The sequence below is a fragment of the Alosa sapidissima genome, chromosome 17 (genome assembly GCF_018492685.1).
Source record: "Alosa sapidissima isolate fAloSap1 chromosome 17, fAloSap1.pri, whole genome shotgun sequence".
NCBI lineage: Eukaryota > Metazoa > Chordata > Actinopteri > Clupeiformes > Clupeidae > Alosa > Alosa sapidissima.
Window position 1 is genome coordinate 10457360 of NC_055973.1, and position 19085 is coordinate 10476444.

Genomic DNA, 19085 nt, shown 5'->3' on the forward strand with positions numbered 1-19085 from the left:
TGAGGGCTTCTAGTGTTGTCTTGTACTGTAAGTATCAATAATACATCACAAAGGTGCACCTCTCTAAATCTAGCCCACGGACATACAGTATGCCATGTTTAATATCTTGCACGTCCAGCTGCAAGGTGAGAAATGGACAAGTGATGGACAAGTAGAGCACATGATCTAGATGTTGCTCAGAGCAAGGTCAGATGGTGTATTTTGGGATTGATATATATATATATATATATATATATATATATATATATATATATATATATATATATACATGTGTATGACAGAGCATTTTATTTGGAAATGCAAGCAGTGAGCTTCTATGAATTAACCCAGCTAACCTCCACTGTAGTGGTTGAGGTACCAGACTTTGCTTTGCCACCCTCCACCCCGAGCCCTCACGACACTGTGGGCATTTCATTTCGAGCCAGTAGTGGAGCGTGTCCGACAGTATGTATTGTTTCCATGGTGGCAATTTATTTCCGGAGCCGGCCAGGACAGGCGTGCAGGCTGGAATGAAGGCTGATGGATAACGGCGGGAAAGAGACTTTTCAATTCTTAATGCTCCTGGGAGGTTGGCCCGCATGCCGAGCTCTGTCTCTCTCGCAGAGTAACGATAGAAGTGCAGTGGCATTCTGCTACTCAGCTTGCCTTTCACTCTTGGCTCTCACTGATAGGTGGCCCTGCCAAACCTGCCTTTTCTGTAGTCTGTGTAGCTCCCCCTTCTCTCACCTACACACACACACAAACACACACACACACACACACACACACACACACACACACACACACACACACACACACACTCATGCACACACTTTTTCACCCCTTAAGTTCATGAGCCAATCGATTAAGCACATCCAAACACACATCCCCCTCTTCTGGAAAACTCTTTCACTACAACAAAGACACCAAAAGGATATCTGAACTGAGACAAATATTGGGGGGGGGGGCACACAAAAGGAGAAAAGTGGTGGGGGGTGGAGAGCAAAAATAACAAAGGGAGAAAAGGGAGGGCTGATTTGATTTAAGCCGGCATAAACGGTCCAAACACTTTTTAAACTTGTGTGGGCTCTGTGCTCAGCTGAATTTAAAGATGTCTATTAATGTTTATCAATTCTCATCGATTCAGATTAGCTGGCATGCTTTCCCTGTCCACTAAGGCCATTGAGAGCTTTCTTGAGGAACTGTGTGTTAGTTGATAGAAACCCAGTGCTCAGCTGTGCAAACCAAAATTCACAGACAACTCACGATTTTGAAATGGGGTTCATTAGAGGGGTCTCCTTGCATCCTAATATTTAATTATCAGGAGCCCGCTCAGGCAGCCATTTTGTCCTGCCAGAGGTTCATCCTGTGCTTGGCTGTCACATTTTTATTCATTTCCAGGGCCTGGTGATCTGTTGCCGATCATCATCTTGTTAAAAGATGGATTTATAAACCTGCTCAGGGCTAGCCTGGGTTTTCCCATAATGCCTTACGCGCACAATTTTATTCACGCTGCTAGGCAGCCTGGATTCTATGGACTTCGTTTTCACCTCAACGAAGGAACCAATCACAGAACGGAGGGAGGGCAGCAAGACGATGACGACACACCAAAGCCGTTATGAGCTACAGTATGTACAGACATTTAATAGACATTCGTAGCGCCCAATCAATTATCTGGGCATTCGTAAACCACGTTTCAAATACGAGAAAATGAATGTCTAGTTCCCAGACCCCATCTCAATGAGATGAGGTCTGACGTTAGCCAGGCTAGATCAGGGCAATGACAACCCTGAGAGTCATAGCAAGAAAATGTAAATCACTGTCAGTCCCCCTTCTCCATTGTCAGACCTCATACTACATAGTTTTTTTATTCAACATGTGGTAAGTCAAGTAAGGTTACAAAGCTGATGAAATGAACTAAAATGGTCTATTTGTTTTGCTCTCTGAACCACATTTATCATTTATCACGCCACGTCTGGAAAGCCACAAACATGTCAGCAATTGCCAGCCCTGTTTGAAGAGACATATTAAAACAAACAAAGAAATAATTGAAGTGTGAGTAATCTTGATTTTATTCAAGAGACCAAGGAGGAGTTTACTTGAGCAAGTTCTGGGAGCACACACACACACACACACACACACACACACACACACACACACACACGCACGCACACACACACACACACGCGCACACACACACACACACACACACACACGTGTGCGCACGCACCCATGCACGCATGCACCCACGCATACACATTGTATAGAAAGCTGTTTGCGTACATCCCTAGATCAACGTGTATGCCAGGATCTCCACAGCTCAGGCCCTCTCTGTGTTGACTCTGCTGGCATTCCCAAGCGATTTGGCCTCACCGCCAGTTGGTGGCCCTCCATGTTCTTTTGTGTCTGTTTACACAGATATTCTGTCATTTGTTTGCTTCTCTCCTCTGTATCTCACTCCCTCTCATTTCCCAACTCTGTTCTTCCTCTCTTCTCGTCTTTCTTTTTCCCCACTTTCTTTTCCCACTTCCCCTCTCTCCGCATTTCTCTCTGTCACGCTCTTTGTTTGTTAGTGCTTACGACCCAACTGTCAGATGGGGCTTGCGCACTTGGGCTTGTGTACCTCAGTTCCCACCTAATGGACCAGCAGTGTTTCATGCCACAGATCAAACACTCCAATGTTGAAAAGAGCAACTGCTACCAATCACACGTTCCCTTGTTCCCACATGCACACAAGCTTGACTCTCTTTTCACATTCTCGCATTGCACTGCACTGCCTTCGCTTGCTGACAAATCAAGGGCTTCCCGTCTGAGAATTAGCTGGAACCTGTCCCTCTAACTGTATTTAAACACTCTTAATGAGGCCATTTTGCATCCTGTTGTGCTTTTTTGCGCGTGTGTTGATTAAAACAGCAGGATAGACCTTACAAACGATTCTCTGATGGGCTTCGCCCACAGGTGCTACCTGTAATAGTATCTCGCTAGCCTTTTATTGCCTAAAATTAAGTGTGGTCTACTTAAAAAAGCTGCTTCCCAGTGGCAAAGGATTGCTCATTTCCAAGCTCTGAATCCTTTAATACTGAGTACAGTTCAGCTCAGGCAACAGAAATTTAACCGTAAAAGGGATAAATCCATCTGTATTTGCGGATTAGACTCTCAGCCCGACTACCGTGAATCCTGGCTGAACACACAGGGACTGCAAATTAAACTTCACACAGGTGAGGGACAGTGGATTGAGTCCAGCTCACCTGTGAAATCACTGCAGTCACCACCCAACAAAGTCTTCACCAGAACATCTAACACCCAGGAATATACAACAGCTATCGCAGAACTATGCATATTTCTCTACGAATGGCTGGAAACTTTGAGTGCTGTAGGCTGTTACTGTTTTGTTCCTGACTTTGTTTGCCTGGGCAGAAATATCTCTGCGGGCCTTTGTTTGAACTTTATGAGTTCCCTGATACTTGTTTTTCTCCCACTAGTGCCTCAGTAAAGGCAAAAAACAACATGGCTGTCTGCAGGCCACAGCAGCATTCACCGCTAACAGCTGCAGGGCTCTGCCAACTTCCCTGGCCTCGCCTCTCCTAGGAATACAGTATGGCAATAGTGAATGTCAGATACACACACACACGTACACACACACACACACACACACACACACACACACACACACACACACACACACACATTGTCCTTCCCTTTGCACTGACACATTAATATACCACAAACACCTTCTTTCTTTCTTTCCTTCTATCTTTCTTTCTTTCTTTCTTTCTTTCTAGTTTTCTTTCTGTCTTTCTCTCTCTCATACACCCCCTTCACACACACACACACACACACACACACACACACACACACACACACACACACACACACCTACACTTGCAGTACCTGGACCCAGGCTGCTCTGTCCTTCACTCTCTCCCCCAGTCATAAAGGGCATTAGTATGCGTGTCAGGTGGGCTGTAGCTGAGTTGACGACTGTCGGTGGCTCTGCTGTGGTGTGGTGTGGCTGTGCTGTGTCCCCCTGGCTGTCTGCTCTCTCTTTCTTTCTCTCTCTCTCTCTCACACTCTCTCTCTCTCTCTCTCTCTCTCTCTCTCTCTCTGTCAGCATCCCTGCAAAGCTTCCTCCATGATGCAGAAGCGAGCCTCATTATAATATGGGAGGAATTAAATAACTGACCCTGGGAGCTTTTTTCATGGTTAATGTTAAAAAAAAAAATCCATTCACACAGACACAGACACAGACAATCCATTCACACACACACACACACACACACACACACACACACATACACACACAACAACAACAAAACAATTTCAATTCAATTGTCAATTCAACAACAATTCACCCTCTGGGCCTGAAAGTTCAGCTTACTAACTAAAAATCTGTTTCTTCTCATAGTGTGGCATGTGTGTTGACACACAGCTGAACACACACACAATTAATTACACACTAACACACACAATTAATTAAAGTCGCATCACTAGTACCCTCAGGTGTGCATGTGTGTGTGTATGGTCTGAGCTGGCACTCCAAGGGGCAAACCCTTGACTAGCACCAGGCTCCAGGCTGAGTCAGACAAGCAGAAGGCTGCCCCCTGTGCCCTGAGCTGCAGACCAAACAAGTGTTCCACTTCTCTCTTCATCAACCCTCTCTGTCTCATGGAATCTAGAACTGGCAGATTTGAATGTTTTGGAGAAGACAAGCTCCACAGAGTGGTAGATATAGGGAGGTATGGCAGTCATCTGGTTGAGATGGAGACAGAGCTGTTTTATTTCCCCATCTGTGTGTGTGTGTCTGTGTGTCTGTGTGTCTGTGTGTGTGTGTGTCTGTGTGTCTGTGTGTGTGTGTGTGTGTGTGTGTGTGTGTGTGTGTGTGTGTGTGTGTGTGTGGGATCAGATCAACTCATGTTGTTGCCTGTTCTCCTGTTTTGAGATGAATTCCCCTTCCTCTCCTCATTCCGCTTGACCTCGTTGACCCTTACCCCCATACCCCCCAGTCCTCAGTCGTTAGGTGTTTATTTCAATTGATTCGCTCCCGCTGGAGCTAGACGCCAGCTCACCCCGCTGACCCTTATTGGCGTCACACAGCAACACACACACACACACACAGTCACACACACACACACACACACACACACACACACACACACACACACACACACACACACACACACACACACACATACACACCACCCACACACCTCAGTGACTCACCTCAGTTTCTGTTTGATCACCTGTTAATTAACCCTGTGCAGGAGCAAAGCTAATTGCCCTAATCATTATCATAATTGCAGATCACAGCGCTGGCATGGTAAGGTTATCGGTCTCGCTTCAGCAATCCCTGCACCCGACGCCCTCCCACACACACACACACACACACACACACACACCATGGGAGAAAAAAAACAGATGACAAGAAAAAAAGCAATAATTGCCTCATTCTGACATGCCAATCTGAGAATTGAGTGGGTGGGTGGAGGGAGGGAGCGTGAAGTTGGAGTGGGGGGACGTAGCCGAAGCGAGCGGCCTGGCTGCAACAGCCACCTTCATATACCCCCCCTCTCCACCCAGCCCACCGCTTGTTTGTGGCCAGACCGCAGTCCTAAGCTGCTGGCTGACGGAGTGCACCTCCACTCTGCCGCGCATCGATCGGCCGGCTCCGCAGCTCCCGCTGCACCCAATAGCCGTAATGGGTCAGTCTTAAGGCTTATGGATCGCCACATTTCCTCGCGATCGAAAGCGTGACAAAAAGGCTATGCGCGTGTGCGTGCGTCGTCAATGTTCGGGAGCGGCTCGGCGCTCGATGACATGCCGTGCTTGTACACAAACAGGAACAATCAGGTCACTCGACGAGATGTGTACTTGGCTTAGAAAAAATGGCCACAGATGATTGTATTTGTCACTGCCCAATTGTGGCTGTGCACAGAGGAAATGCTGCTCATTATCTGAAGAGCTGCAATCCTAAATTGACCCATGTCTAATGTGATGTAGAGCTGCAAAGTGGTGAGTAATGGCTGCTACTGAGAAACTAGGGCAACTTTTGTCAGGCTTACTTATTAAAGATGACATATGCAGTTGCATTTTGTCGAAAGATTTAATCCGGAGCAAATCTGCAAAATATGAAGATTAAAAGCGTAAAACAATTGAAAAAAGACTTCAATGGATTTTACAGCTACTATGCAATTGCCTACATTGCCATAAATACAGCACCCACTACAAGTGGAAAATGGTATTATTACCTTGGCTCTACAGTAGATGTCATTGTCCCAGATTGCCAAGGATTTCCAGTCGTCCACTCAGGACTATTGAAAGTGCCATCCTGTCAGATATTATCAGGTAATGTTCCTCGGTGAGTGGATTAAACATACCTCTTTATATAACATGTAGAATTGTGTGTGACTGTATCACTGACTTGAGTGGTGAAGACACGTAGTAAAAGCATGAGCATAAAAGAGTGGCAGCGCTTCTAAAGAGACCTCAGAAAAGTAGAGCGAGCGCGCGGATGAGAGCAGACAGGCGGAGACAACCTGGACCCCAACCCAGCCAGGACTAAGAGCTTCATCCAGCTCTGCAGTATATGTTTGAGCATGGCTGTATCAAAGGGCTTCCACTTCACACCTGAACACCCATGCCCAGGGGCCAGATAGAATCAGCATTATCCTCCACTGAGCTGAGTCAGGAGGTGCTAACTCGAGAGTCGAGAGGGGCTCACCTTCTGGAATGTTCTGTAAAAGCCTCTCTGTAGATGCCGGGACTGTTATGTTTATTTTTAGCAATTTGGCTTTACTCAAAGGTCCTTTCAGTATGGGGAAACGTGTGTTATCCAACTTTATCTTGGGTACGACATGTTGTTATCACTACTCTAGGGCCATGTACCATCACCAGAGCGTGTGTGTGTGTGTGTGTGTGTGTGTGTGTGTTGTGTGTGTGTGTGTGTGTGTTGTGTGTGTGTGTGTGTGTGTGTGTGTGTGTGTGTGTGTGTGTGTGTGTGTGTGTTATGCATCCCTCTGTCTGCTCTGGTGCATATCGTCTTCTTTCCATTCTCACCAGCGACATTCATATCTCCCTCACACTTTCGCACACGCTTTCCTGACACAACTTCCCCCCGTGCCTGAGGGCTTCGTGAGGCTGTGGTCCAAAGCGCCCATCACTCACCAGAGTGTGCCGAGTGGGCTAATGACAGCTCAAGACAATCACTGCAGAATGGAGAAAATAAATAGATGGAAGCAAATATGACATGCATCTTTCTTCTTTACTCACCCCCGCCCCCTGTGCACCCTTTGCTTTCTCACTCAATGGGAAAAAAACGTTAATACTGCTACTTTAATGACACTATAAAGAATGGTGGTGGGAACTCATTTTCTAGTCAAAAGGAATGGAATTGCTTGTGCTTTCAGACTAACATGGGACTGTATTTAGAATTGTATTAGTTATTCGTTCCGGGAGCACAATGGGTTTTGATGGCCCCCTAGCCTGAGCAGTGCAGGGAATTGCCTGACATTTGCCAACTGACAGACACCATTATTTTACTTCAAGTCATGAGTGGAATGTAACGGGGATTGATGCATCTCTCTCTCTCTCTCTCTCTCTCTCTCTCTCTCTCTCTCTCTCTCTCTCTCTCTCTCTCTCTCTCTCTCTCTCTCTCTCTCTCTGTGTGTGTGTGTAGAAGGTTGTTGCAGTTCTATGTGTGTGTGAGGGTGTGTGAGACTGGAGTTGTGTTAAACAGGCTCTGTGTTTTTTGCTCTCCTAGCCCCTCAGCCAGGCTGCATGGGGAGGCTGTAGCCAGACACTGTGAAGTGTGACAAGACTGTTTCATGCGGATGCAACACAAACCACCGCCGTCCTTTTCACCTTCCGAAACAAAATGGAGGATCTACATGAGTTGAGACTGGGAACCAAGGGGCTGAGTGTGAATGTTTGTGTGAGTGTAAGGTGTGTGTGAATGTTAATGTGTGTGTGTGTGTGTGTGTGTGTGTGTGTGTGTGTGTGTGTGTGTGCATGTTCAGGGTAGCCTGTCGCATGTGTGCCCTTCAACCTGTATAGACAAACAAACTCCCTCTCCGATTCAAAGGTGGCACCTCATTCCAGGAAACACTGGACATTTACAAGGACTTGCGTTAGCACTCTGCAGAGCATATGTGAACATGTCTCAGTGGTCAGACTGATCTGGCGGTGTTAACATTCTCGCTGTTCCCACAGTGAAATAATGGATCAAATCAGGTGCTTTGATCTGCCAGAGCACTGCAGCTTTGTACCGCATGCCAGTAAAAGCTTGCACTAAATGGTGACACTCCCTGGTGTTATCGGAGCAACCGGCTGCGTGCAATTTCAATATCTGGCATGCCTGCACAAGAGATTTGTTGACCCAGAGCAAATATTTGCATTCAATCTGCGCCACTGTGTCCTCTGAATGTGTGTCAATCAGATGGGTTTATACTATATCACTAAGTAACACGGGCTCATTAGCACAGTTTAATCAGCATACACTTTGCAGTGTCTTTTCAAAAGCAGAATAAATATTTCAAGCTGTCATGGTTTGGTTTTTTGGTTTGAGGGGTATGTGCCATGTGTGATAGTGAACAAATGTTCTTGTGTTGATGTTGCGTTTAAAAAATATATAGCTCCAACTAACAAGATTCTCGTTTCTCTCTCTCTCTCATTCTCTCTCTCAGTTTCTGTATGAGTGGTAGATATCGTATTCGTACCAAGTGTAACACACCTGGCACAGTTTCCTCTTTCTTGTTTAGCTTTAGCCAATGCATCTCACTTATACTGTTATTGACTGAGTCTCTTAATGCTCACACGCCTATGCATAACTTTTGTTATTTACCATATGCTATCCATCCGTTTCCACCTTACGTTATTACCTATAACTTATATCACTAACAGCCTCAGGCTGTTTTGCTGCCAGCCATTTTCTTCCAGTCACACACATGGATGGCCCAGTGTTTTCCATAGGAGCCCTGGAGACCAGCTAGCGTAACCACCAGCATGCTATGTTCTCAGAGGAATGTCAGCATGACACCCCTACTGTGTCATCAACCATTACAAATTCCTGCGGGGATGATTCTTTATCAGAAAGTAATCGAAGAACCCACCGCTGTGCTAGAGTTCGCCACCTCACCCCCCTGCTGAAACGAGCGAAGGCGTGAAATGCAGAGCGATCTCATGCGCTTAGCTGCGGTAATACCTGCTGCCAGCTGCCAGAAAAGATATATCTCCTGAAGTTATTTTTTATTTATAACGTTATTTATTTATTTGACTGTTGAAATGGGTGATGGCACAGTGGGAGGTCTGCGAACAGCTCGCGCATGTCTCAGGAGAGTGAGCAGAGAACACTGTGAGGAGATGTGTGCTCGGCGTGGAATTCTGGCTTGGTGCCTCTGCCTCAAAAGTGTCATATTTTTTCTGAGGTTCTTTTCACGACTGTGTCATTATAACTTCCCAGACTTGATACTCTTGCTATCAGCAAAAGTGACTACATCTGGGGATGAACCGGTGTATTGCTGAGAAATGTAATGGTTTCTCAACATTTTAAACTTTTTTCCACTCTACAAAACTTTATCCCCATGAAGATCATCACCATCTTGGTGAATACAAGCTTCATAAATATGTCCAGGTTGTGAATCTTGGAATCTTGTTTGTGATAAGGCCGAGACTGCACTTTAAAAAGGAGTATTTCACGACCTGGACATCAATGCAGTGAAAAGACCCAACTGTGTAACACTGCCCCCCCCCCCCCCCCCCCCCCCCCCCGCATCCTTGGTAGATGAAATGAAACATGTAAACCAGGTTGATATCGATTCAGACATACTGAAGTGGACCTGGTGAATCTTTAGGCCCAGAAATGAGAAACTCTTGCTCAGTGAAGGATGAACATGCTCTTTAATTCTCCTGCCTTCCCTTGTCTGTTGCTTTGCATCCTGCAGAACTTGGCCTCAGCGACATTAGGCGACATTAGGGACATTAGTCACAGCGAAAGTCATTATTATGGCAAATCAACAGGCAGTGGCAGGGTGAGAGAATGTCCCGCGTTTGTCAGTCTGCTCCCTGCTGGCATTCGATTTATTTATGCATCCGGCGGAGTTGGCGGCGACCACCCCCAGGCTGTTTACCGTGCGCTGTTTGCTCGTTGGCTCATTCGTTCGTTCGTTGTCCTCCTCACTCACTCTCTATGTTCGTTCCCTCACTCACTGGCTTGCTTGCTTGCGTACTGTCAAAGCTGCAAATGCGCCAGTGTTATGCGGGGCCTCTCCCCATCCTTAAAGTCCCCTGAGTGAACTCTAATTGATAAATCGTACGTGACTGAGGCGGAGGCTCTGCTCATTAATTCTCCACTCTCTCTCTCTCTGTAATTCCGCGGCCGTGTCACATCTCGGTGTGGTAAACGTTGGTCTGCCTGTCTGCTCTCATTTGCTTTAATCTGGGGCCCCTCGTCAACGTGATGGAGACAATCTGGAGCCCATGCTTTTCACACGGAAAATATTATGCCCATGGCTGTGGCTCACAACTGTGTGTATGAGTTTGTGTGCATCAATATTTCCACAGCCACATGTGTGCGTCTTTGTGCTTTTGTACAGTATGTGTGCGTATACCTGTTTGTGTGTGTGTATACAGTACATGCTTGTGTGTGTGTGTGTGTGTGTGTGTGTGTTATGTGCAGTTATTCTCTTTTTTTTAATTGTTTATTGTGTGTATTACTTGTGCGTGGGCATATCTCATTGTTTGCGGAAGAGAGCAAATCTCCCCTCTCCTCTGTGAATGAGTCTAAGAGGATGATGTTTATCCCCCACAATGGGCGTTGCTATCCGACACACCTCACTCTCCCATTTCTCTCTTTGCTATTGTTCAGTGGAGAATGGAGCCCACAAGCCCGGTTAAGAGTATACTCTGCTGCAGCCAGCAAAATGCGCTCACAAACAATGTCTTGTTACCTTGTAAAAAAATCAACATTTTATTGGCTTGGCAGGCATAGAACTGATGTGAGAGTATTGGTTTTTTGTGGAATCTTCCCCTTGAACATCCCTAAAATAGATCGTTCCAGAGCTCCAAGGGTGCAGCGATCATTTGCACATCCCCATCTTTTCCAGGTTGCATGTAGGACCCAGGTTGCACAAAGCATACTAAGGCACAGTCATATTGCATGTAGAATACCGAAATGTACATCCATTGACACTTTTTAGCCAAGACACACATAGGGTTGCAGTTTGGAGAAAATATCTAATTGTGATATTTTTTTTTTATGGATACCGTACTTGCGATTTGATTTGTTTTGAAAGCTTCGATTCAGTATTCCCATTTTGTCTTGCTGTGCTGCTTCTGATTGATGAGCATGTCCAGAGCATAAGAAGCATAGCACTCCTGTTAGGTGAGGTGAGGTTCACACAAGAAGGAAGACATGAATATAAAAATCCTAGATGTGACAAGCTTAGCTATTGGGACAGAGTTACGAGCTACACGATTAATTGCAGCCTCTTTGCGATTAGCTAATTGCATTAGTTCAAAATGTGATTTTGATTAAAAATCGATTAATTGTGCAGCTCTAGTCGCACATAGCATACAAAGCCTTTTTTTTGAGTCCGATGAGCTCCCTCCAAGTGATTTGTCCTCCATGACTAAAGCCTCGAGGAAGTGAAAGGCACTCGGTGTGCTTAGTGTATTTCAACAGGATTTCAATCATGTACCTAAAGCTCTCCTGAGCATTCAATTAGTTTGAGAGTTGCATTTCAGGTAGAAGTGAGAACCTGCTGTTACAGAAGGCATTTCTGACATGTTTTCCATCTCTCCCATTTATGCATGATGAACACTCCATACGTGCTAAAAAAAACGTTGGCAGGACTTCAGGTTTACAGTTCAGAAGAGGTACTGAGATATTGGGTTGCATCTGTGTGTGAGTGTGTGTGTGTGTGTGTGTGTGTGTGTGTGTGTGTTGGGGATTGTAGAGGCTGGAGGGCCCGCGTTTGCAAGGAGTGTCACTGTGGGAGTGACTGGTGGTGCTGATTGCCTCTGGTGGTGGGAGGTAATGGAGATGCTCCTGCCTGAGTGGCGCTCAGCTGGAGAGGAGCCGCTCGGAGCCCATCACCCACCAGCCATCATCAGCACCGCTGACTGACAGACTGGCTGACTGACATATCCTCCAGATAGTGTGTGAGAGACATGAAGATTTCATAGCATGCTTGGCTGTATTAGTCTGAGAGGAGACTGTACCAATTTGGGTAACAGAATAATTGTACGTGTCATGTTTAAGTCTCAGAGGTTTTATGGTTCGCTGTAGGCATCTGAGGAGACACTGTACCAATTTGTGTAACAGAAAAGTGTGTGTGTGTGTGTGTTTGTGTGTGTGTGTTTGATGTGGCAAGCTTTAAACTCAGGTATTCAGCCAGGAGCCATACCACACTTCCTCTCATGAAGTGGTCCATCACTATGTTTTTGTGGGCATGTTGATGTGTAGGTGTGTGTATGAGTTTGTATCAATGTTGTGGCTATTTTTAGTCTACCTCGTTGTCATTCTGGAAGCACGCTTTGGTCCAGGAAGCATGAAAACTGGTGCTTCTCGACGGCAGAGAAAGTGTTTGTTTGTGTTCACGCGCCACTGTGCCACTCGCCTGCCGTGGCTCGTCTTGCCTGAGTGATCTCGAGAAAGAGGAGGGCGAAACTCAAAGAGACTGAGCCCTAGACAGCGTGCTGGAAAAACCACACACACAATCACACACATACATACAGTACACACACACACACAGACACATACAGACACACACAGACACACACACACGCACATACACACACACACACACACACACGGACACGCACACACATACAGGGGCACACACACACACATATGGGCACACACACGGGCACACACAAACATTGCCGGATTGAAAGGAGGGGAATGGGAAGAGGGAGCGTGGCTATGGGAGCGTGGTTCCTCTCTAATGAGTCTTTGTAATGGCCACTCGCCTCTAAACAGGCCCCCGCGTGCGTTATCTCGCCGACTAATGATGTCTGCGGAGACGCCGTTCAATTAGGGCCGGGGGACAAGGTCACTAAAAGCCCCGTCCATTTAGTGCTCTCCCCTCCATCATGCTCCACTCACAGACCCGGCTCTCTGCTCAGTGCGTACGCGTGCGTGCCTGCTGTCTTTATTTAACTTTAATTAAGACCGTAGCCACAGGTACCCGCAAGTCTGACCCCTACGGGTCACACCAGCTTCCTCATCAGTAAACTAATTACAAACTTGCATTCATCTCTCTGTCTTTCTCTCTCCTTCTGTTTTTCTCTCTATCCCTGTTTTTTCTCTTTTTCCCTGTTCGGTCTCTCTCATGTCTGCCACATGCCTCATGTTTTTCTCATTTATGTGTTCTTCTCTGTGCATGTTGCTTTTGAAAATGCGCTATGAGGTCTCCTTTGATTTCTATTGCACATTTGTTATATAAGCAAACAATGCACTTAAAGGCACTTTGGAGAGTCTATCATTGTCCTCACTATTAAGGTGCTTTCCATTTATTTATTTTTTTGTTATTTTTTTATACACTCCTCATTCTACTGAGCTCAAAGAGCCAAACACAGTGCCAAACAAGGCTCCCCACTGCCACTCTCCTCCACCCTCTGCAAGCATAGATCTCAGGCTTAAGAACTGAAGAGAAAAAGCAAAATCAATACTAAAATAGCATTTAATGACAATCACTCTCATTCGGTGTGTGGCCGATGTCCTTGGGCGAGTCAACAGGGCTGAAAGACATCCCTCCAATCTCTCAGGGGCTTGGGAGCAGCGGCTCTTCCTCGTCCGGCGCACGCGCGGCGTGTGTGTGATTGACGCTGGTGGCACTGACTCATTAGAAAAGCCATTTCCCTCCCAGCATATTCTTTATCTAGTGTTTCCAGTGGATGGCTGCCTGAGTGCCACACGTCTAACTGTCTGTTATTAAACTCTCTCTCTCTCTCTATCTCTTCCTCTCTCTTCCTCTCTCTTCCTCGCTTTCTCCAGCAATGAACTAAACCATTTTCCCGTCTCTTTTCTCCCCTGCCCACCTACCCCTCTCTTCCTCCCCCCCCTCTCTCCCCCCATCCCTCTCTTTCTCTCCTTTCAGGAGCTGGTAGGGAGTAACCCTCCCCAGAGGAACTGGAAGGGAATAGCGATTGCCCTGCTGGTCATTCTGGTTATCTGCTCCCTCATCGTCACGTCAGTCATCCTGCTGACCCCAGGTGGGGATGAAGAAGATGCGCTTACACGTGTTCGCATGCACAAACACACACACACACACACGCACACACACACAGTCATGCACACACTACAGCCTCACATAACCTTCCAAAGGTCATCATTGAAATTCCTAAATGATCTGTCATGGGGCACTGAAATTCATACATTCGTATCACACACATCCACACACTCTTTCTTTCTCTCTCGTTCTTTCTTGCTTACACTCGCTCACACTTGCAATTTTCATCTGGTTAGCATTTATTTTACAGAACATGCTGTCAAGGTCATTTGTCCAGCAAGCTCACCCTCACTTGAGCATAAGAAGCAAAGCTGTTCCTTAACCAAATGCCAAGCAAGCACTCAACTGCCCCTGGGCTATTAATGTTATGCCTCATGATAGATTAATAGTCACTGGTGTTTGGTTTGTAGAATAAACGCTGATGTGCTGTGATGTGCAGGGATCCCCAGATCTATGACTCTGAGGGGTATCACAGTGTTTAACTTAATTACCAAGACTATAATCTGCTTTGCCTCTGTTTTGTGCCCTGTCAATGATAATTATAGCCTGTGGTCCCCATGGGAAGAGTGTTGGCTTTTTGCTTGAGACCTCAAAGAGTGCTCCATTTTGTCAGGGCATGTTTGCCTGTGATCAGAGCCGTTCCCTTACGCTTCTGACCTCGCTGAAGGGGCTGTTGTGGGTCTGTGTTGGCCGCTGCAACAGACAGCAGTGGATATTTCCATCCTCCACTGATCCCTAAGGGTATGCGTGACCCTGTTTAGCAGACCGCCATGTGTCTTTGACTTGGATAATTTCCCCGGATTTTCCAGCCACATTTCTGTGACATTCAGATCAACCTGAAAGCCAAGGGCTCTCATTAATGTGCACCTACCACCCACACAGTTTGCCACCGCATCGCAGAGGTTGCTCAGGTTATCAGCGGGCTCTCAAGTCATCAATAAGAAATTCATTTCCTTGCCTTTACCTTCCTGCTTGTGATGCGCCTAAGGAGAGATTTGTATCAGATCGGTCTGATTAAAAACCCAACGGCTGAACCCGAAGCAAAATCTTCTCAGCTTCCTGGTAGTTTACACAGTGTGTTTGTACCTCTGAGCCAGTCTGCCCTTCGAAAAACAGTTGTTCCTCCACGTTTCTGTAATTAACTAACTGGTGCGTCAACAGGAGAGGACTAATTGTAGCGAGAGAGAGGAGTTTTACCGGAGCAACATAGATGTATAAACTTCAGATTTTATTTTAAAGTGTCAACATAAGATCTTATGCTGGCACTTTAAAATAAAATCTGAAGTTTATACATCTGTGTTGCTCCGGTAAAACTCATCTCTCTCACCAGTCTGCACTTCCTTACTGCTGAGTCATCCTCACTGAGTCAACCTGACATCATGACAGCGCCAGTGGAACAGGTGGAGCAGCCATTTTGTGCAATTTTCTTTACCCAGTCAAAAAGTCTGATTTGCCAGCAGCTGTCTCCCCGACTTTCTTGCGCTGTCACGTAGCTCTCTGCCGCAGGTGAGTTGCAGGGAGGTCAGCCAGGAGTGTGTGGCTGTGCTAGCAGCAGCAGCGTCGGTAAGGCTTCGTGCCAGTGGGGCAGACTCGAACAGGTGGCTCCTGCCAGTGCGTGTCCTGCCTTTAATCCTCCGCTGGTAAAGTGGAGGGGCTGCAGGCGCTTCGAGTCGTCCCCGCGGCGGTGCTCTCGACAGGCTCAGGCAAAGTGCCGCCTGGGTAGGGGAGTGGGGGGGGGGGGGGGGGGGGAGGCTTGGCTGTCACAGCAGGCTGAGGGATTAATTGGCTTGTAGAGGTGGACTTCATTTGTGGGATTAGCGGAATTTAATTTGGAGGATGGCGAAGGGGATGAGTGGATCTTCTAACACCTCCCCGGCCATGCAGCTACACCCAGACACACACACACACACACACAGACACACACACACACACACACACACACACACACACACACACACACACACACACCTCATTCCTAATTGACTTTCAGATTGTAATTGGTAAGACCTCTACCTGTGTCCAACACAGACTTTTGAAGTTACTTAATACTGTGGCCTATTGTAAGAGCTCTGATGTGTTACCTTTGATGTATTAGGTATTACGTCAGGCCTACAGCCAGCTATCATGAGTGTGTGATGGCTATTTCACTACTGTGTCATCAAACAAAATCAGGCAAGGGGAAAATATCAGATAAGACGAGGGAAAGGAGGACGTGTACTATATATCTCTATAAAGGCGTTTGTGTCCCTTAACACCCTGGTGGCACCCTTAGTTGTATTTCTTTTTCAATACCTTGAAGTACAGTTGATGAATGCTCTTTCGTCACGCTAAATGCCCCGGACAAGGACTGACCTGGATCAATGTTGCCACTTTTTGTTTTATCAATCCTAATATTTCACCTTTCCACATCTCTCTCTCTCTCTCTCTCTCTCTCTCTCTCTCTCTCTCTCTCTCTCTCTCTCTCTCTCTCTCTCTCTCTTTCTCCCCCATGACAACCCTCCTCTTCATCCTGTAATAGATAGGTATGTGTGATTGTGTGTTCAGCTCTCCAGAGAAACTGGGTCAGTTTTTTATTTTTTTATTTTTTGCACTCTTTTTCTCCATGCTGAGGGGCGACAGCTGACTGACAGGGGTGACAGCTAATTGGTACCTGACTTTCGGGGGGGGGGGGGCTGCTGGTGTTACCTCATGTTTCAAGTCCTCCCGGAGCTCAAAGCCAACGCTGGCAAAAAAATATCTCAGTGCAAACCCAAAGATCATCTTGCGAGTGAAAAAAGGGGGCTCTGGGGTATATATTTGGATTCTGGCTACAGCCTACGCACAGAGCAAAAGGCTCAGTTTAAATCATCTTAAAGGATGCATCATCTTTTTGTGCAGTATTTTCTACTCGTTATTGTTTTTTTCATATTCAAGAGCACTAAAGAAATATGAAAACAGGGAAAAAAGAAGTGTTTTTTTGTGGCTAAGAAAATTGGCAACACTAGAATCCTGTGTGATGGAATGTTTATGAAAGAGGAGAAAATACAGTGCACAAAAAAAAAAACGATGCAGAAAGGAAATAAATCTTTGATGTGTCCTCTCTTGCATTTGCCATTTAATTATTTTTACAGTTTCACACCAAAGAGCAGTGAGAAACAGCAATGGCACATCTCTCCACTTCCTGCCTGCCGTGCGTGCGCGCGCACACACACACACACATACACACACACACACACACACACATACACACACACACACACACACACACACACACACACACACACACACACACACACACACACACACACACACGCACACACGCACCTCACTGCACAGCCATCTATTACCAAAATAATGAGCAGGCTTACGCTGCAAAAGAGGAAGTCTTCATCTCCTCCTTTCATGTCCCATTAATTCCAATGAGGCTGACAAGTGTCTCCAAAAAATAAACTACGCCTTTAAGGGAACAGAGAAGCAGATACATAAAAAACACAGCCCGGGGGTTGGCACGGGGGTTGACACGGGCGCCTGACTCCTGCCAGTCTATGGGCATCCTGGCACTTCAGGCATGGGCCACGGGCCACCACACTTGCACCTCAGCCTGGACGAGCATTTGTTCCCTCTCTCTAGGCTCTTGCTATCAGTACAGCCTGCCCAGGATGCGTCCCCATTCTAGTGTTCCACAGGTCCATCCTCTTTCTGGTCAGACATCTTGCAAGAGAAAACACAGAGTGTAGAGGACTCAGAGTCTGATTGATTGGAGGCGGTGGTGGTCATGAGCGGTCTACACTGGATGGCCCTCGAGGCCTGTCATTTTTACCTTTCCATAAAGTCGTGTTTTGCACTCCGTTTAGGCCTGTGTTGAAAAGTGGTCAGTTGTTAGCTGGTCTAACAGAGATGGTCTGTCATGATTGAGAGGGATGATAATGCACCCAAGCCATTAGCTTGAGAGGCCTCTCCTCAGCTCAGTGTGTAGTGTATAGAAAATAGTGGGTAAAGCTCTGACACACAGCAGTAAGAGGAGGAAAAACAGCATACCATCACACACACACACACACACACACACACACACACACACACACACACACACACACACACTTTTACACACGCATGCATGGAGGGGCTCACAGTGCATCATGTTCCAATCTCCCTCAGATGCGGTCTGATTGGATTAAGGGCCATGTTTTCCTGTGTTAATGAGCCAGTTTCCCAGGAGTGATGGCGAAGGGGAACATGTGTGGTGGAGCGCGCGTGTCAGCCAGCATCTGCTCACAGGCCACGCACAGCACGTGCTGTGAGTGAGTGTGTGTGTGAGTGTGTGTGTGACTGTCTGTCTGTCTGTGTCTGTATCTGTGTGTGTGTCTGTTTTCTAGTGTTCTCAAAGAGTGTGTATGACTTACTGTATGAGGATGCGCATCAGTGAAGGTCAAGGCATGTACCTGGGGAATCAATAGCACCGAACAACCTGTTTTCTGCCCACAATCCTCTCCTCTTTGTGTGTGCAACTTACTGCTGAGGTTGTCTTTCACAGAGCATGGAGACTTACATCATGTGGGATGTGTGTGTGTTCGCCTTTTTTTTATTTTGTCAACCATTGTCAACTTTAAATACACAGTGTCTTCTGGTGTGTCAGATCCACACATCAAGCAGACACTCAGTGCCAGCCAGCCACAACAGGCAGCACATGTGAGTTAGGCCCCAATACCAACCAATCCTGGTGCAAACCTATCCACTGCACACACACACACACACACACACACACACACCACACACACACACACACACACACACACACATACTCACACAGACAAGGCTTCATGTCCGCCTTTCGTCTGCTTGGCCTGTATGGGCAGCTTGGTGGTTATTCAATATTAGGATGTCCTCTGACTGTCAGACAACAAC

The 19085-nt window shown here is 46.6% G+C and overlaps 1 protein-coding gene across 6 annotated transcripts in view; it reads left to right on the forward strand.

Annotated features, from left to right (window-relative positions):
- The window catches only part of dpp6a (dipeptidyl-peptidase 6a), a 212425-nt gene that overhangs the window by 131830 nt on the left and 61510 nt on the right, over positions 1-19085 (forward strand). For all 6 annotated transcript variants that reach the window (XM_042067799.1, XM_042067800.1, XM_042067801.1 and 3 more), the window contains one exon: positions 14073-14187. In XM_042067799.1, the coding sequence (XP_041923733.1) occupies positions 14073-14187 (115 nt within the window). The remainder of the gene's footprint in view (positions 1-14072; positions 14188-19085) is intronic.